The sequence below is a fragment of the Plecotus auritus genome, assembly GCF_963455305.1.
Source record: "Plecotus auritus genome assembly, chromosome: 8".
In the NCBI taxonomy this organism is placed as follows: domain Eukaryota; kingdom Metazoa; phylum Chordata; class Mammalia; order Chiroptera; family Vespertilionidae; genus Plecotus; species Plecotus auritus.
The window spans coordinates 136331815-136350877 of record NC_137782.1 but is presented as its reverse complement, the minus strand read 5'-3'; the positions used below and the strand labels follow the sequence as shown (position 1 = coordinate 136350877).

The 19063-nt window shown below is 47.3% G+C and overlaps 1 protein-coding gene across 2 annotated transcripts in view; it reads left to right on the top strand.

Annotated features, from left to right (window-relative positions):
- Positions 1 to 6226, top strand: part of AFTPH (aftiphilin) — a 72465-nt gene extending 66239 nt beyond the window's left edge. For both annotated transcript variants that reach the window (XM_080685736.1, XM_080685737.1), the window contains one exon: positions 5082 to 6226. In XM_080685736.1, coding sequence (XP_080541862.1) covers positions 5082 to 5226 — 145 coding nt within the window. In that variant the 3' untranslated portion in view covers positions 5227 to 6226. The remainder of the gene's footprint in view (positions 1 to 5081) is intronic.
- The last annotated feature ends 12837 nt before the right edge of the window (positions 6227 to 19063 follow it).

The window sequence follows — 19063 nt, the reverse complement described above, 5'->3', positions numbered from 1 at the left end:
CCCCCCCCAACCAGCCTGATCACCCACAACTGCCATCCCATCCTGGCCTGATCACCTACAATTGCCCTCCCCTCTTGGCCCCTAACCACCTCTACCTCGGCCCCGCCACCATGGCTTTGTCCAGAAGAATGTCCAGAAGGTCTCCCAGTCTAATTAGCATATCACCCTTTTATTAGTATAGATAGAGACCTGGTGCATGGGTGGGGGCCGGCTGGTTTGCCCTGAAGGGTGTCCCAGATCAGGGTGGGGGTTCCCTTGGGGGACGGGGCAGCCTGGGCTAGGGGCCTGGGGTGATTTGCAGGCCACCTACGCCCCCATTGGGGTGGGGGTCCCCATTGGGGATGGTGCCAGCCTGGGCGAGGGGCTGGGGCAGTTTGCAGGCCAGCCACACCCCCATGGGGTGAGAGTCCCCGCTGGGAGCGCGTGGCCAGCCTGGGTAAGGGGCTGAGGGCTGTTTTCAGGCAGGCCACACCCACTTCAGGGTGGGGGTCCCCTCTGGGGTGCCTGGCCAGCCTGGGTGAAGGGCTGAGGGCTGTTTGCAGGCTGGCCATGCCCCCCAGCGGGGACCCTCACCCCGATGGTGACGTGGCCAGCCTGGGTGAGGGGCTGAGGGCCGTTTGCATACCCCTCCCTCGGCAGCCGGCCTAGGTGACCCAAGCCTCCCACATTCTCAGGCCGGCTCTGTGGCCACCGCCCACAGGCCTCTCCTTCAGCGGCCGGCCAGGGCGGGCAGGAAGCTTGGCTTCCTCTGTCACTGGGGATGACCCAAGCCTCCCACCCGCTCCGGCTGGCTCCGTGGCCACTGCCATCTTTGTCCCGCTAATTTGCATAATCCCTCCTGATTGGCTGTGGGCGTGTGGCATGGTGGTCAATTACCATATTTCTCTCTTATTAGTATAGATTATACGAATTCTTTACATATTCTGGATTCTGGACCTTGATCAGGAATATGTTTTGCAAGTATTTTGTCATTCTGCAGGTTTTTCACATTCTTGATAGTGTCCTGAAAAAGTGAAAGTTTCTTAGTTATTTTTTTCAATGAAAGGGAAACTTTATTGAGGCCCCAGGGCCATGGGGTATAGGCAGGAAGGCCACCCTGTGGGCCAAGAAGGTGGTGGAGAGGCCTTATTTACTCTTCTCCTTGGGGCGCAAGTTGTTGGTGTGACCACACTTCTTGCGGCATTTGACAGCATGGTGGGTGCGGGCAGGGGTATTGGCGTGCATAACACTTGTGGCAGATCATCTCACCGCAGTTGTACTTCTGGGCAAGCTGGTGGAGGGAGGGCTCCTTGATGCCACTCCGCAGATGAAGTACCAGTACAGGATGGACTCTCTGCTATTGTAGTCTGAGAGAGTGGAGCCATCTCCAGCTATTTGCCACAAAAATCAGACACTGCTGGCCAGGCGGGATGCCCTCCTTTTCTTGCATTTTAGCGTTGACATTCTCAAGTGGTGTCACTGGGCTCGACCTCAAGGTGCTGGTCTTGCCAGTCAGGATCTTCACAAAGATCCGCATCTCTGCGTCCGCTGGGGAGGCTGCTTGACCACCTCATTGAAGAGAATTAACGAAAGTCTCTTAGTTTTGATGAATACAATTTATCTTTTGTTGCTTGCGCTTCAGGTGTCCTGTCTAAGAAACCAATGCCTACTTTAAGGTCAAGAACGTTCTAGGTTTTCTTCTAAGAAGTTTTATAGTTTCAGCTCTTACATTTAGCTCTTTGATCCATTTTGAGTTAATTTTTTAATATGATGTGAGATAGGAGTCCAACTTTGTTCTTTTGCCTGTGGATATCCATTTGTACCAGCACTGTTTGTTAAAAAGACTGTTCTTGTCCTGACCAGTTTGTCTCAGTAGATAGAGCATCAGCCTGTGGACTGAAGGGTCCCAGGTTCGATTCCAGTCAAGGGCATGTACCTTGGTTTCGGGCATATCCCCATGGGGGTGTGCAGGAGGCAGCTGATAGATGTTTCTCTCTCATCGAAGTTTCTAACTCTATCCCTCTCCCTTCCTCTCTGTAAAAAATCAATAAAATATATATTGAAAAAAAAAAAAAGACTGTTCTTTCCCCTCATCCCCCATAGGATGGTCTTGGCACCCTTGTTGGAAATCAATTTGCCATAAATGTATAGGTTTATTTCTGGACTCTTAATTGTATTTCCTTGACAAAAAGGATAAATCTTAACTGGAGACACTATAAATGAAAATTAGGTCACTGCCTTTGGCTTTGAGAAAAGGTCGTGATACAACTTTTTATTTTCAAATTCTCCACAAGCATGTTCTTCCTTATATTTTAAGAAAACAAGATCACATCAATGTGCAGTGACTACAGATAAATGCACAAAGAAAACTTTTTCTTATTTTTAAATACAGCCTCATATTGCCTCCAAGTAGTGCCTCTGAAATGAGGCAATGGTAGAAACCCTAGAATAATGTTTACCAAGTATTCCTTGGATAGAAGGTTCTTCCTTTCCCATACCCCAACTGTACTCCACAAATGAGGAAGTCCATTGAGATACAATTTTGTTACTGTTGTTAGTAACCTTTTATCATTGCAAAGCAGTAGGTTAAGTTGTAGAAAGTTACAAAATATAAACCAACAAAAATTTTAAATTATCACATTTTTACCACTCAGATCACTATAACGTCTTAGAGCAAATTCAGATTTTTTTTCTATGTAAATATGCACGTATGTGTGTTATTTTAACCAAAGATGAGATTTTTTTTTTAAATATTTTATTGATTTCTTACAGAGAGGAAAGGGAGAGGATAGATAGTTAGAAACATCGATGAGAGAGAAACATCGATCAGCTGCCTCCTGCACACCTCCCACTGGGGATGTGCCTGCAACCCAGGTACATGCCCTTAACCGGAATCGAACCCGGGACCCTTCAGTCCGCAGGCCGACGCTCTATCCACTGAGCCAAACCGGTCAGGGCCAAAGATGAGATTTTTATAGTCCATACTGAATTAAATCTACTCTTGCAATCAGTGATCTCCATCTGTCAATTTCAAAAATTTTTCATTTCATCTAATACCCAGGCTATATTCAGATTTCTCTGACAATGTCCTTTCTCTCTGCTTTGTCCAAACCAATATTCAATCTAATGCTATTGTACCTAGCTGTTACGGCTCTTAAGTCCCTTTTAATCCAGCTTAGCTACCCTTGATCCCTTTTGTTTTTTGTTTTATAACACTAGCATGTTAAAATGATCAATCTAGTTATGCCAAAGACCATTTCAACCTCTGGATTTGTCTGTGTCCACGTAGTATTTAGTATGTTTCTTGATTCCCCTTACTGTAAACTGGAAATTATATCTAGGGGTTGATGAAGACAGGTAAACCATTGCCTAGAATGCATCAGAGGTGTTGTGTCACATCAGAGGACACATAACGTCTGAGTGACCCCCATCGTTGGTGATGCTAAGATTGACGATGGGTGAGAGGCTAACCCAGTGGTCGGCAAACTCATTAGTCTCAGAGCCAAATATCAACAGTACAACGATTGAAATTTCTTTTGAGAGCCGAAAATCGACTTCTGCGCATGGGCCACGAAGTTTCAATTGCACTGTACGTGCGCGCCCGCCAATGGTACTTTGTGGAAGAGCCACACTCAAGGGGCCAAAGAGCCGCGTGTGGCTCGCGAGCCGCAGTTTGCCGACCACTGGGCTAACCTTTTCCATTTTATACTTCCAGTTTTTTCACTTTTAGACTAAAAAGAGAACAATCTGGTTTTACTTTAGAATGATGCAGATATCAGTTCCCCATCAAACATCTACCTAATAGTTTTGCCACCATTTAAGTACAATTAAGTGTATATTTTTATCAGAAAAAAATTCTGCTGAGAAACCCTAGAACTCAGTTCAGTATTGGTTGATCTGCTGATAGTTTCAATGTGCCTAAAGCTGACCCCTATGCCCCATTGAACAACTTCGGTCCTAAAAGTCTGACGCTTGATTTAATTTCATCCTGAATTCAAAAATGGTAACAATAGAAAAATCTAGGTATAAAATAAAGGTCTTCATCTCTTTCTTGCATTATCTCCTGACTTTCTGCTGCCCATCCCCAGAACAAAGAAAATATTTAGGTGGCAGGAATAACTTGTGTCACACCTAATAGAGTACCAACTATCCTTTATCATAAAAGAGGTCAGACTTTTTAGAGTAAATTATTTTAAATTAACTTTGGTTTAAAATTAGTATTTTTATCACTATAACTATTCTTTCAATATCTTTAATCTCCTTGAAAAAGTAAAGGTTGGATTATAATCATGTGCTCAATTTGTGACACATTTGAGGCTTTGTTCGCATTTTCTGTGGCTCACCTGCTGGGAAGACATGAGTCACCAGGAGTTCTTCATATATGTGCTAGGCACCAAACTGCTCATTTCCAGCACCTGGGGCCATTGTAGTAAAATGTATTTCATCTAGAGAACCCACAGGATTTTGAGATTTCCCCTGTTCCCGAGCCCCTCCTGCCTATGTACATCCTCAGTGTCAGCAGCCGGCCCTGGCTGCTGCATTTGGACCCACTGTCTGCATCCCATTGGGGCTGAGGCCGGGTGTTTGTGAACTGAGGGCTTTCTCTCCTGGAATTCCCCTTTGGGGATGAAGAGTGCCTGAGGTTAAAATGGCTTACAAGGTCTTGTGCCAAACATGTTTTGTTTTATGTTGAGGTAGTTTTGGTAGTTTCACTGGGAGCAGGGGGAAATCCAATTGGGTGAAGTGTTATTAGGGCTTCTGAATTATATTTCTGCTTAGTAACATTTTGAAAGGATGCCTGGGTAGATGCTCCTAGCCTTAAAAGTAAAGCTGTGAGCTATACGCGGGTACATGTGAATATCCATATGTACATGCCCAGCTATAATGAACATACATAAATAAGGTGTGCATCTTCATAAGAAACTTGGCATCTGGCATAGGAAGCACACAGCATATGCGTATCATGAGGTTTAGGAACCAGCAGAGATAAAGGTGCTCAAGTCCCATAGATTGCTAACTGACCACCTTGAGAGTGGGTGCTCCCCCATTTGGTCCACAGCAGTGTCACATTAACACACTTCTCTTTGTGCATGTGTCGATAGGAAACCGAAAAGAGAAGAGCACCTCAGTGAAGAAGCCATCAAGGTGATCGCTAGCCTTCCTGACTTAACGTTCATGCATGCCAAGGTGTTGATGTTCCCAGCCACATTAACACCTTCCACGAGCTCCCAGGAGAAAGCAGACTGATCGCTGAGAGGAAGTGGACAGTTTCAGTGGCTTTTCCTTCTCTCCATCCCTCCCCTACCATCAAAAGCATACCTGCTGTAATTAAAAAGAAATTCAAGTTCAGCTGATTGGTTGGTAAGCCACACTAGAAAAGTATACATAGTAATGTATATTTATTTACATACTGAAGTCCTAAATTTATATTAGAAAAAATGTAAATAATCGGGGGTGAACATTTTTGAAGATTTATTCTTTTTGTGTTGCTGGGGTGTATACATTTATGTCTTTGTGAAATACACTGGTGGTGTCCTTCTTACAAAACTTTTGAAATAAAAAAAAAAAGAAAATTAAAAACTCAAATCTCCACTGTCTGTGAAATCCCCTTCAGTCTTTTCAGATTGCATTGAATGTCCTATTAATTTTTCATATCATATGTTGAATTACTTTTACTATCGTATATAAGCTCCAAAGTCATTGTTAAATGTGTGTGTGTGTGTGTGTGTGTGTGTGTGTGTGTGTGTGTATGCGCGCGCGGTGGATTTGTTTCAGATCTGGCTTTTGTTAAAATTTTTGTGCTCTTTTTTAATCTTTTCAATCTGGCATATTGCTGTTTGACCTTTTGCAAGGTACTTCATCGATTGCTCCTTTGTTAAGGGTATGGATCATTGTCAGAACTTGATTGGAGGGGTTTAAAGTGATTGTGTGTCTGTTTTAAATCAGTTTGGTTTGGAGAAGGACCAAATTATATGAATGTCTTACCATGAAATTTACTTGTTACTGATTTTTTTTTTTTTTTGTTCTATCATACCACTATTTTTTGAGGATTTTGCACAGTGTAAATGACATAATCATAGATTGCTATGGTTTAGGCTGTATATACAGTAAAAACTATGGGTTTTAAATGTTTGGGGAAATTCCTATGGAAAAAAAGAGAGAGATGTAGAAGAACTTCTAACAAGGGTAATGTGCATGCCCAAGGTCTTTGGAGATTTCAGTGTGTAAATTTCCTTTTAGCTTACACAAAAATAAAATAATTTAAAAGAAATGTAGCCTGGTGTCTTTGTCCTTTGGTATCTGGGGAAAATGTAATGAGTTTGGATGTGAAGTCTTACTCCATTTTAATGTACTTCAGTTCAGAGAAAACCATTTGGTAGGGCTTCCAAAACCAGAGAGAATTCGAATCTGGCCCATAAGAATTGGATCAGTCATTTTAGTAGCTGAGCTGTTTTTTATGTAGAACACGAGATCATAAAAGAAATTCCCATGATTCATTATGATGTATCTTCATCTGAATTGGCAAGGTTAAGTAGGGATTTGTAGAGAATTTTTTTATTTCCAGGAAAATATAGGCATAAAATTAAAGTGAGCAGAAAATTTCTATAAAGTGCTTGTAAAATATTAAATATTGCTTCCCCCAAAACTCACATGATATATTTCATTAGAAATAGGCAGTCAGTAGCCCTGAAGCCCAGCTCCTCACATCTGCTATAGAATGCCCCTCCATCATTGACAGAGATTCCTGTGTTGCCAGGTTATTACACAGGCCATTGCAACAGTTACCTGAGTGTCATTTCAATATGGCCTGGAATGACCATGCTTATCTCCCAGTCACTTCCCCAACTTTTTTTTCCTTTTAGAGAAGGCTTTCCCTCAGAATAGTCACAGGTCTTCAGTGCCCAGTGACCTTCTGAATGGAAGGATAAAATATTCTCAGCAGAACTTCACATGTTTCAGGAATGGAAGCTTAAATGGTTGCTTCTACAGTACATTACAAAACTAAATTGTAATGGCAGCCTTCACCAACCTAAGTTTAGAGCCCATTTATTAGCTGTGTTATCCTGAGGAAGTTAACTTCTCTGAGCCCTAATTATCTTTTAAAATGGAACGACACCACCAACTTGGGTTGATGTATTAAATAATAAATGTAAAACACTTGTAACATGAGTAGATAGTCAATAAATGATAGAGTCAGCAAAATTGTGAAGGCCTTGGGAACCCTGGTAAATTTAAGACACTCAAAGGAACACTGCCCTAGCTGGTTTGGCTCGGTGGATAGAGCGTCAGCCTGCAGACTGAAGGGTCTCTGGTTCAATTCCAGTCAAGGGTACATGCCCGGGTTGCAGGCTCGATCCCCAGTAGGGGGCGTGGAGGAGGCAGCCAGTCAGTGATTCTCATCATTGATGATTCTATCTCTCTTCCTCTCCCTTTCTGAAATCAATAAAAATATATTCTTAAAATAAGAAGGAAGCACTGAGAATAACAAGTTATTGCATTATTTTAAAACTGAAGTGGACCTTCCTCATAAAAGGAATCCTGCTTTTTGACCCAGAGAATGGATGTTTCATTTTACAGCCACTTTTAAATAAGGCAGATTTCCCTGTTGTTAATTATATTGGCTCTGGATGTTTTAATCACAACAGATACATTAATATTGGATTGTCAGGTTAAAGCCAGGGCTCTAATCAACCGAAAGTGCTCAGCTCTTTTTTGCATTAGACCAGGACTCCATTCGCCCCAGAAAGCAGTAGCAATGGCTGCTGCAGGAAGAGCCTTGAGCGTCCTGTGATCTCAGCCCAGGGAGAGTCTGTCAGATGCAAGCTTGTCCTGGTCATCAGCTGTCCATTTGTCTTTCTCGAAGTCAACCAGGAGGACCCTGCAGAACTGGGGAGAAGAAACTAAAGAGTCAGCAACCCTCACAGCCAAGTCACACATAGTGGAGACGGGTTTAGCAACCAGCTTAAAACCCATTCACTCATCCCCTAGTCTCACTGGATGGCCAAATCCAAATAGCCATGCATAATTCCCCCGTCAGTCCAAGCCAGACTGGGGAGTATAGGAGAAACTTTCCTAGGTTGAGCCATGTGTCACTATTATTTTTTAAATATGTGTTTATTGATTTCAGAGAGGAAGGGAGAGGGAGAGAGGGATAGAAATATCAATGATAAGAGAATCATTGATAGGCTGCCTCCTGCATGCCCCCTATCGGGGATCAAGCCGGCAACCCGGCATGTACCCTGGTTCATGGGTCGACACTCAAACCATTGAGCAACACAGGCCAGTCACTACTATTTTTATGAGTCATTCTTTTATACAGAAACTTGTTTTTCCCTCTACATGATTATCATGTCCTTTAGAAGTTGTCATCTTTCTGTTCCCTCATGTTTCTTGAATCAGGATTAGGCTTAGCTGTAACAAAAACACAAAATACTGCGTCTCATGTAATAAGACTCATACTTGTGTCACACTTGAAGTTGGAATGTATCATACAGTTGGATAGAGTATCCATTTATTTGGCAGTGGTTTCTTTTTCTTAGTGATGTATAAAATAATGCTATCTTACAATCAATGACAGAGTTGATGAGAAATGGTAATGGTGGCTTCAACAATAGAAGCTTATTTCTCTTGCCTGTAAAACAGAAGGAAACAGTCTGGCTGGTCAAGAGGCTTCGTAAGACCATCAGAGAAAAGCTCTTACTATCCTGTTCCACTGTTCTCAACACATGGTTTGTACCTTATGGTCCCAGGTGGCTGTTGGTACAACCACCATGCCTACAGTTATCCTGGGCGAAGGGTATTCTCCTCCCATTAAGGACACTTTCCATAAAGTATACACATTATGTCCCATTACATTCTATTGGCCAGAGTTTACTTGTGGCACCATATGTAACTGCTAAAAAGACTGGGACATATTTATTCTGAGTTGCAGTTCAAGAAGGAGTCTAGTAGTAAGGAAAAAGGAGAGAACAGAGTTTGTAGGACAACCCTAAGTCTGGGCTATACCTGTTTTTCACCTCTCAGCCCATACAAACAGCATCTCATTGAGTAAAGGAATACACAGAGAAACGAGTTGTCTCCAGCTACAGCGATGCTTCAGACTGCATCTGCCATGTTCCTGGTGCTTTTCTGGGGGAGGGGGGTTGGGTGAGAATCTATAGAGGCCAGCACTGGGCCTTTGGGGGAACAAATGCTAAGACAAATCATGGGTGGAAGTAGGGAGCATCCTGGTGGGGTGGAAGGGGTCTAGGAGTTGTGTGTTCTAAATATAATTGCCAAGAAGCAGCTATAAGATCTTGGGTAATCCCTTTTCTAAGTCTCCCATACCTCACGTATAAATGAGGGGTTTAAGTCTATAGAATTGAAAACTAAGGTAGGGCTGGAACATTGGCTGGCCCAGTGCTTTGCAAACCACTCCCAGGAGCCCTGCTTCTGTGTCCTGCAGTGGAAGGGTGTCCAGCAGTAACACCTTGGGCTTATATCCTGGGAGGAGGGATTGCAGAAGATCTCATTTGATGAAAGGGTGGGTTCCATTCCTAGCAAAAGTTCAAAGCCAACAATGATAAAATCCTGAGAGCTGCAGAGTGAAGGCTGGACAAGAAAACGGACTTGCACAACATTACACATCTGTAGCCAGAGGCAGGACCTGAGCCAGTTTTCCTGACTCTTGGCTTTTCATTTACATTCTCCTGAATCTCCTCTGGAGTGGTGGCCCGTCAGCCTTTGCCTGAATATTTTTAGGGACCTTGTACGGCCCCAGAATCTCACGAGACCGCCCAACACGGGCTCTGCGCTCGGCCCCCTTTCTCCGAATCCTCCCAGTAACCCTGAGAGGTGCCTGAACTGAACGCGCCTCCATTGCCTGGTGAGGAAACCAAGCCGCGCAGCACTCTAACTTCCCCGAGGTCCCTCAGCCGGGAAGCAGAAGAGTCTGAACCCCGGGTCTGTCTGATTCCAGGGACTGAACGCTCAAGCAGAGCAGCGTGTCAGCCTCTCAGTGTGGCCAGGGCTGTTGCAGCACCTGTCGCCTTGCTTTATGATGACCAATTTGCTCAACTCTCTCCCTCCGGCTTTGGCTTCAGGCTCCTGGGTCAGCTTCTGGGTCAGGTTTGTCCCCTGGTCCCTGGCACAGTGTCCAGCAGTGTTTGCTTCCTCACCCAGTTTAAGCAGGAGATCCTGGGAACCAGAACCGGACAGGGATCCTTCCTAAATCTGGGTTTTGCCTTTGCCCGAAGATACTGAGAACCCCACCTCAAACCCCATCTGAATTTTTCCAAAATATATCCTACTAGAGGCCTGGTGCACGAAATTCGTGCACTCAGGGTGGAGGGTTCCTCAGCCCAGCCTGTGCCCTCTCACAGTCCAGGAGCCCTCTGGGGATGTCCACAGGGAGCGGGCCTAACCCAGCCGTGAGCCCGGCTTCTGGCTGAGCAGCGCTCCCCCTGTGGGAGCGCACTGACCACCAGGGGGAAGCTCCTGTGTTGAGCGTATGCCCCCTGGTGGTCAGTGCGCATCATAGCGACCGGTCGTTCCGCCATTCAGTTGGTTTGCATGTTAGCCTCTTATTATATAGGATCCTATCAATCACCGCTTCAATTCTGCAAGCTCTGAACAAACCCAAGCACCTCTCGGCCCCTGAGAAAGGCTTGAGTGTGGCTCAGAGAGGCACAGATAAAGCACACGCTTAGGCCCTCAGACAAAGCTTGATATTCCTGAAAGGAAACGTCACACTGATAGTCATTAAACTCAAGTGACATGGCAAGGGCACCTGAAGTCAAGCTCCATGTTGAAACCTGCCCAGCCATCTACCAGCTTTCACCATCCCATTTGCCCCACCCCCCTTTTTTTTCTGCTAGGCAAAGCAGGACTAGCGTGTTGGGGCTGGAGTTGCTACGGGCATGGTAGGAGAGGTGGCTCCTAACCATGAAGTTCTGGGCCCAGGCACTCCATCCTGGGACCCCAAATCCAGCAGGATTATCACCCCGGGGCTCTTTTTCATTATAAATCCAACCCTCAGCTGGCTGGAGACATTTGACTAAAATGAGTATTTTGACTCAGTGGGAGGAGAGAAGTGTGGCCCAAGGACCGCCCAGCTCCTCACTCAATGCTCTGGTCAAGGGAGCGTTGCTGAAGGGGGGGGTGTCTCACTTCGTTTCACTTTATTTTTGCTGTGTTGCCTTGGGAGCCTGAACTTTGATCTGGGTGGGATTCATTAATTCAGAGGCTCAAGAGAATGACAGACCAGTGTTCCCCCTCCTGTTAGGATAAACTGCGCTCCCTTGGCTCACAGAAGAGGCCTGCACTCTTTCTCCAGTGGCCTGCTACGCCCCGGCAGCACCCCTGTTCCACCCCGGCCCCCTCTCCCCCATCGGGTTTAATCGCCTTTCCCGGCTGCCCAGGTCCAGTCAGTGAGGCCACAGCTAGAACCCAGAACACAGGGAGGCCTGTTTCCCTTCAGCTACTATCTTGTAACTCCCCCTTAATTTACAATCTGTTTGCTGTTTCAGATGTTTGGAAAGAAAAATCCTTAGTCAGCAGCTCTGGGAAGCTTCATTTGCAGTGAAATCTGGACTCCTCTTTCCCAGCCCGGTTTTTTTTTTTTTTTTTTTTTTTTTTTTTTTTTTTTGGTTTTGTGGCTGGAACCTAACATCTGTGAAGCAGGCTGGCGCTCGTGGGCCGGTCACCAGATACCTGTTGAAAGAATGCAGTCAGGGGTGGGAAATCTGGGCAGAGCCCACCCGGGACAACAAGTGTTGGTCTAATACCAACCTGGAGGTTCTAGGGAAAGGAGCACAGACGAGAAAGGGCACCTGTCCCAGCTCAAGTGCTGGGGGATCCCGCCAGGAAGCCCTTTCCCTGATGACTGACAAGAAAGCCATTTTCCCAGCTGAAGGGGTGTGTCTGCACCCTGGTCTATACCTCCCAGGCTGACCCCTGGGGAAAGGGTCCTCCCAGGCACTTCCACACAAGATGACACAAGTTGTCATTGTCTTTGGTGTGCTTCTGAAGGATGTGAGAAAGGGACAGGCGCTCTTGTGGATAATCATGTCTTCACGGAGCCTGGTAGGGAACAACAGACGCCCGCCCGGAGTTGCAGCATTAGCGCCCTGGTGGCCCAGGGCTTTCCCATGTGGCTGTCAAGTGCTCACGGCCCCAGCACAAAGTACTCCCGAGCCTCTGAGGCCATAGAAAGTCCGGCCTGATCATCGCTCTGGGAAGAGAAGCAGGAACGAGGTGGCAGAATTTGAGTCCTGGCACTGCCACTTCCTAACTGTGTCACTGAAACGAGCTGTAAAATGGGGATAGGAATTCAAGTAAAAAAATACCACAATTGCCCGGCTGGCGTGGCTCAGTGGTTGAGCATTGACCTACTGGTATGAACCAGGAGGTACAGTTCGATTCCCCGTCAGGGCACATGCCTGGGTTGCAGGCTTGATCCCCAGTGTGGGGTGTGCAAGAGGCAGCCAATCAATGATTCTCTCTCATCATTGATGTTTCTACCTCTCTCTCCCTCTCCCTTCCTCTCTGAAATCAATAAAAACATATTTTTAAAAAACAAACCGATTTCTTAGGTGTAATAACAGGATTAGCAGAAGAATATCCCCTAATTTTGAATATGATGTTGGTATGTGTGGGTGGACATAATTTATTCTGAGATTGTTCAGCAGAGTAAGTAAGTAAATAAATAAAATCTAAGATATCTAAGTTTCAGCTTGGTTCAAGGGAGGAGAATGAGCTGCCCCAGGGGATACAACTACTTAGGAGAATTAAAGAGGTAACTTGTGTTAAACACTTAGCATGACACTTGAAAATACTGCTCAATAAATGTTAGCTATTTTTATTAATATTATCACTAAGTTCTTATCGGGTGCCTGACTTAGGAGCCCTTTAGGGTATAGGCCAGTGGTCGGCAAACTCATTAGTCAACAGAGCCAAATATCAACAGTACAACGATTGAAATTTCTTTTGAGAGCCAAATTTTTTAAACTTAAACTTCTTCTAACGCCACTTCTTCAAAATAGACTCGCCCAGGCCGTGGTATTTTGTGGAAGAGCCACAGTCAAGGGGCCAAAGAGCCACATGTGGCTTGCGAGCCGTGGTTTGCCAACCACGCGCTCTTGTGGATAATCATGTCTTCACGGAGCCTGGTAGGGAACAACAGACACCCGGAGGTAGCATAGGCTGTTAAACATGCAGCACCCAATTCAGTGAAATAATTAGGGACCAGCAGGCCAGCTGTTCATGACTGAGAGATTATGAGCAACCTACTTTTGCCTTAAACCAAGAGGCTACGGAAATAGCTGAGTTCCAAGACCCGGCCTCAGGGAGATGCTGAGGGGACTCAGGGAGACCTCAGACCTTCCTAGTCACGTCCTTAAAGGTGACCCTGGCTGACACCCACCCGTATCTTGTGATGGGCCCATGTTTTCAATTGTTCTATGGTGGCCTGAAGGGTGGGTGGGACAGAAATGTGTTGGGCGGGCGTATTCAGCCAGAGCCCATCCTAGGAGATGAACCCCACAAAGACTGTCCATTCACTCCTTCAACTTGGAACTGGCCTACTAGGTGCCAGGTGCTGGTGCACATCCCATCCCTGATCACACAGAAAGGCCATACCCTGGGGTTTGTCAAGCACCTGGGCCTGGCAGAGCACAGGAAGGTGAGTTGTATCCCTTAGGGCATCTCATTCTCCTGCCTGGAACCAAGCTGAAACTTAGATATCTTAGATTTTATTTACTTACTTACTTACTTTGCTGAACAATCTCAGAATAAATTATGTCACTGCCTCCCCGCCTCCCCCGGCCCCACCGCAAACACACACACCAACATCATATCCAAAATCAAGGGATAGTCTTCTGCTAACCCTGTTATCACACCTAAGAAATTAACAATAAAATCCAGTCTATTAAAATCCCCTAAATGTCCCTAAAATGTCTTTTATAGCTTGCCTGTTCTAACCAGGGTCTGCTAAAGGAATATGCATCCCATTTGGTTATATATTCCTTTTCATCTAGAACAGTTCTCCCATCCTTTTATTTTTCATTGCCTCGATTTTTCTTTTTCTTTTAAGAGACCAGGTCATTTGTCTTGTAGAATATCCCACATTCTGGGTTTATCTGATTGGTTTTTGCTGGTGTCCTTTAGCTTGTCCCTCGACCCCCTATATTTCTTCTGATAGGCCTTAGTCCCTTCAGGCTGCTTTAACAAAAATAGCATAGATTGGATGGCTTATAAACAACAGGAATTTATTTCTCACAGTGGTGGAGGCTGGGAAGTTCAAGATCAAGGCACTAGCTTGGCTAGGTTCTGGTGAAAGTCTGCTTCCTGGTTCATAGACAGCCATCTTCTCAGTGTGTCCTCACATGGCAGAAGGGGTGAGGGAGCTCTCTGGGGTCTCTTAAAAGGCACTAATCCCATACCTGAGGATCCCACCATCGTGACCTAATTACTTCCCAAAGGCCCCATCTCCTAATACCACCACTCTGGGGGTTAGGATTTCAACATATTAATTTGGGGGACACAAACATTGTCTATAGCAAATAGTATAACCTTCCTAAAGGTCAACGTCTTCAAATATCTCCAACTTCATCCAGCGTTCGGCAGAAGATTTGGGGCTCTGCAAAGCATAGGTATAATAGGGAGGGGGGAAGGGTGAGGCAGAAAGAGTCCTCTACGCATGACATGAAGGAAGACCCAAGCGCACAGCCAGAGAGGACCTGTGCCCCAGAAAGGGCTCCGGCAGAGGGCTGGGGTCATCCAGAAACCTTGACATCCCCAGCTGTGGGAACTGGCCCTGCAGGTATCAACCAGGATTGACCACTTGGTGGACGGCCCTCCTTCCTCTCTGGGACCTTCCTCAGACCCCTGCAGGGCTCCCTCCCTCACTCCTTCAGGCCTCTGCTCAAAGAAGCCTTTCCTGTACACGCCCTGCCCTCTCTAGCCCCTGCCTGCTGTGTTTTTCTTCTCAGCACACATTACCACCTGACATATATCTTTTGTTTATTTTGTGTTAGCCGTCTCTCCCGCCAAGACTTCCTTAGGACAAAGACCTTTGTTGCCTGTTCACTGCTGTGTCCCCAGTGCCTAGAACAGCTTCTCATATAGAGATGGCAGCTAATAAACAATGGATGGATGGATGGATGGATGGATGGATGGATGGATGGATGGATGGGCCCCACAGCAAGTAGGCCAATTCCAAGAACAGAACTGACGTCAAGTAAACAGATGTTGTTTGGGTTATCATCTTCCCAGAAACATATACTAAAGTTCTGAAACTACACTTAACGTTAAATGCGGGGGGAAATCACATCATCCATGAATAAAAGCAACAGAACCTCCCCTGCAAGCTAGCTCATCTCCCAGCCCACAGTCCCCCTGCCACCAGAGTTCGGGTAACTCCTGGATCACTCAGCTCAGGGTGAGTCCAGGGCCTCTTGGTCATAAATGCCTTTTAGTCCCACTCAGCACAGAAGAGTCCTGGGACTTACAATGTTTGGCTGGGAGGAGGATCCCTCTGTCTGATTTTTTTTTAAGTTGAGTCTGTTGTGTGTTTTTTCTTCTTCTTCTTCTTCTTCTTTTAAGCCCTCAAATGCCGAACAGGTGCTGTATTCAACTCCTAGCCAGGGGCTGTGGCTTACAGTGGGCACTGAGCCAGGGGACGTGGGGGAGGTAGCATGGGCCTGGCAGCCAGGGTGGAAGCCGTGCCGCCCACTGATGAGTGAAGGAGCAAGGCTAGCTTTTGTTTGGTTGGCGTAAAACCACCCAACGGGAGAGTGTGTTATCCAAAGAGGGGCTTCTCACCCTGGCCCTCAGGGGATCCAGGGATCCCCGAAACGCTGTGCGACATACTGTAAAGGTTTGCTTCCGAGCACCTTTCTGGGGAGAAGGTCTGTAGCTTCTCTATGAAGTTTCCCCATGAAGGTGGTGACACTGCCTCCCCCTCCCCCCACCCCCATTACCACCACCACAAAATAAGAAAGGAAAACACAGACAGCACCTGGCAGCTCGGTCCCTGAATCAACCAAGTTCTGTCAAACCCCTGCTGTGCCCCCATCCCACTTAGAAGCTCAAGCGAATTGGGAAAACAGGTCCCAGGGGAGAAGGCAGGTTGGAGTGCTTAGGTTTTAATTTGCTTGTCATCAACTTTTTCTTCAGGGCTTCTTACATGCCAAGTACCGTGTTAAACTCCCTAACAACAACGGTAACAACAACAATAGTAACTGGCTCTTACCTAGCTCTCTTCCAAGTGCTTCGCATGTATCAGCTCATTAATCTCCCCAAAGTCCTAGGAAATAGGTACCATTATTCTCATCTCACCTTACAGATGATAAGACTGAGGCCCAGAGAGGTTAAGAAAGTTGCCCAAAAGCCCACAGCAAACTGGATTTAAACCCGGAGGACCTGGCTCCAGGTCCAAGCGTTTATTTGACCTCTCAAGCTAGTTACCTCATTTGAGCCTCACACCCACCCCCTGAAGTATCTACTATGATAATCTCCACTCTGTAGGTGGGGATAAAGCTGAGGTTGGGTAACTTGCCCAAGGTCACCTGCACATTATGCACTTCCCGCTGTGAGGGGCTGAGAGCCAGAGAAGAGCCAAAGGAATTCAGAGGGGTAAGAGGCCATTCTGGCCAGGCATGACCAGGGGAGGAGTCCAGCAGGGGGCAGTGGGAATCTGGAAGGCCACCAAGATGTGTGCGTGGGGGGGGGAGGGCGGGGGGGGGGGCGGGGACAGCTCCTGGAGGCCACAAGCAGGTCCTGGTCTCTGCCTCATCGCATTGCCTCCTTCCAGAGGCCCCAGCCCATTGGGAAAGGTGGCTGTGGAGGAGGGAATAGAGTCCTGTCTGTCTCAAGGCTAATACCCATTCTGCATTGAAGTCATGGGGGTTATGAGGAATGCCTTCTATGGATAGAGAGATTAACGAGGCAGCCCCCCAGCCCGACCCCACCCAGACCCTCCCCTTCGGGCCTGTCGTCCCACTTTCAGTGGCCAGGTGTCTATTTACAGTAGGAGAGGCCTCTCTCTCCTGGGGAGAGGGAATCCCCATGGTACCGGAACTCAGGCCATGTGGAGACCCGGCTCATTAGGGGCCACACAGTAACAAAATGGGTCAGGCCTACCGCCACCGAACCCTCAGCACAGATGGCATCTGTGATAGAGGTAGAGATGGAAGTAGGATTCCCACTGCACAGATGAGACTTGGAGGCTATGCTAGGTTGACTGGTGACCCCCTCAAAACCTGTAAATATAACCTCGTTTTTTGGGGGGGCGGGAGGTCTTTGCATATATAATTAAGATAAGGTTCTCAAAACGAGACCATCCTGGATCAGGGTAGGCTCTCTATCCAGGGATAACTGTCTTTGCAAAGGAGGGAAGGATGTGAATGTACTTGATGCCAATGAACTGTACATTTAAAAATAGTCAAAATGGTACATTTTATGCTATGCCTATTTTACTTCCATAAACAATGTAATTTAATTCAATTTTTTAAAAAGAGAGAAGAGAAAGGAAGAAGAGACACCCAGAGGGAGGTGATGTGGAGATGGAGGCAGAGACTGGAGACCCATCGCTTGTGTCTGCAAGCCAGGACCTCGGGGATCGCCAGCAACCACAGAGGCTGGGGGCAGGCCCGGGGCAGACTCCCTCTGCGCCTCGGAAGGAGCCAACCCTGATCACACCCTGACTGTGGGCTTCTGGCCTCCAGACGCTTGCAGTTTGTTACTGCTCAGCCCTAGGAAACGAATCCTTAGGATGACACATGGCTCCTCTGCTCTGGAGACCTGGGGTTTCTAAATATAAGTCCAGTCTTGGTCCACTGTTGGAATGTCCCCTGCTGCTGCAAGGCAGCTCTCGGGGTTCGTGCGGCAGGTGGGGCTGGAAGTAAGGCTTTCATCTGTGTTGACAGTGATGGTGATGGTGATGGTGAGGGTAGCAAGGCCCCCAGAGAAAACAAGTCACCATCTCATTGCCTGGAGTCTTTTCATGGGGCCGTGCATGTGCAGATGCCTCAGGAAGCTCTGTTTCTAATGTTTCTAGAAACTGGGCTGAATAACAGAAATGCCTCCAGGGCCACACGCACTTGCACTATACGACCCCAGGGGGCACCCTCACAGAGTCAACAGCACCACTGACACCCAGGGGCTGCAGTGCCGGGCACCACTGCACACAGTGGCCTTGGACGTTTCTGCTGAACAGGCCGGATGCCCCTGTGGCCAGGCCTTCAGAGAGGCTGGCTTCATCCTTCTGGCCCCAGCTCTCCAGCAGGACTAGCTGGCGGGTCCCGGTCTGAGAACCGTGTGGGCTTCATCAGTCCTGGGAGTGGGGCCTTAGTATCTTGGAGCTCAGGTCCAGAGGACCGCACCTGCACCCAGGGCCAGCGGAAGCATCTGGGCCTCCGCAGAGCTTTCTCACATGGTCTGTGTGGTTTGCTAAGGATTCCCTTGCTCTAGGTTTTTAGAGGAAAGTGTCAGTGAGACTTCAAGTTGTTAAGCTTAGGGGGTGCCCTTGGACAGTTCTGTCACATCCCTGCATTCCTACTAGGATTTAACCTTTCCCTAGATTCTGTGGGCCAAATATATGTGCAAGTATCCTATCTAATAAAAGAGTAATATGCAAATTGAACATCACTCCAAGACACAAGATGGCTGCCCCCATGTGGTCAAAGATGGCTGCCCCCATGTGGACACAAGATGGCCACCACAAGATGGCCTGCAGGGGAGGGCAATTGTGGGCAGTTGGGGAAGACCAGGCCAGCAAGGGAGGGCAGTTGCCGGGGGGGACCCAGGCCTGCAGTGGAGGACAGTTGGTGGGGACCCAGGCCTGCAGGGGAGGGCAGTTGGGGGGGGACCCAGGCCTACAGGGGAGGGCAGTTGGGGGGGGACCCAGGTCTGCAGGGGAGGGCAGTTGGGGGCAACCAGGCCTGCAGGGGAGGGCAGTTGGGGGGGACCCAGGCCTGGAGTGGAGGACAGTTGGGGGGGGGCAACCCAGGCCTTCAGGGGAGGGCAGTTGGGAAGGACCAGTCCTGCAGGGGAGGGCAGTTGGGGTGGTGACCCAGGCCCTCAGGGGAGGACAGTTGGAGGGGAC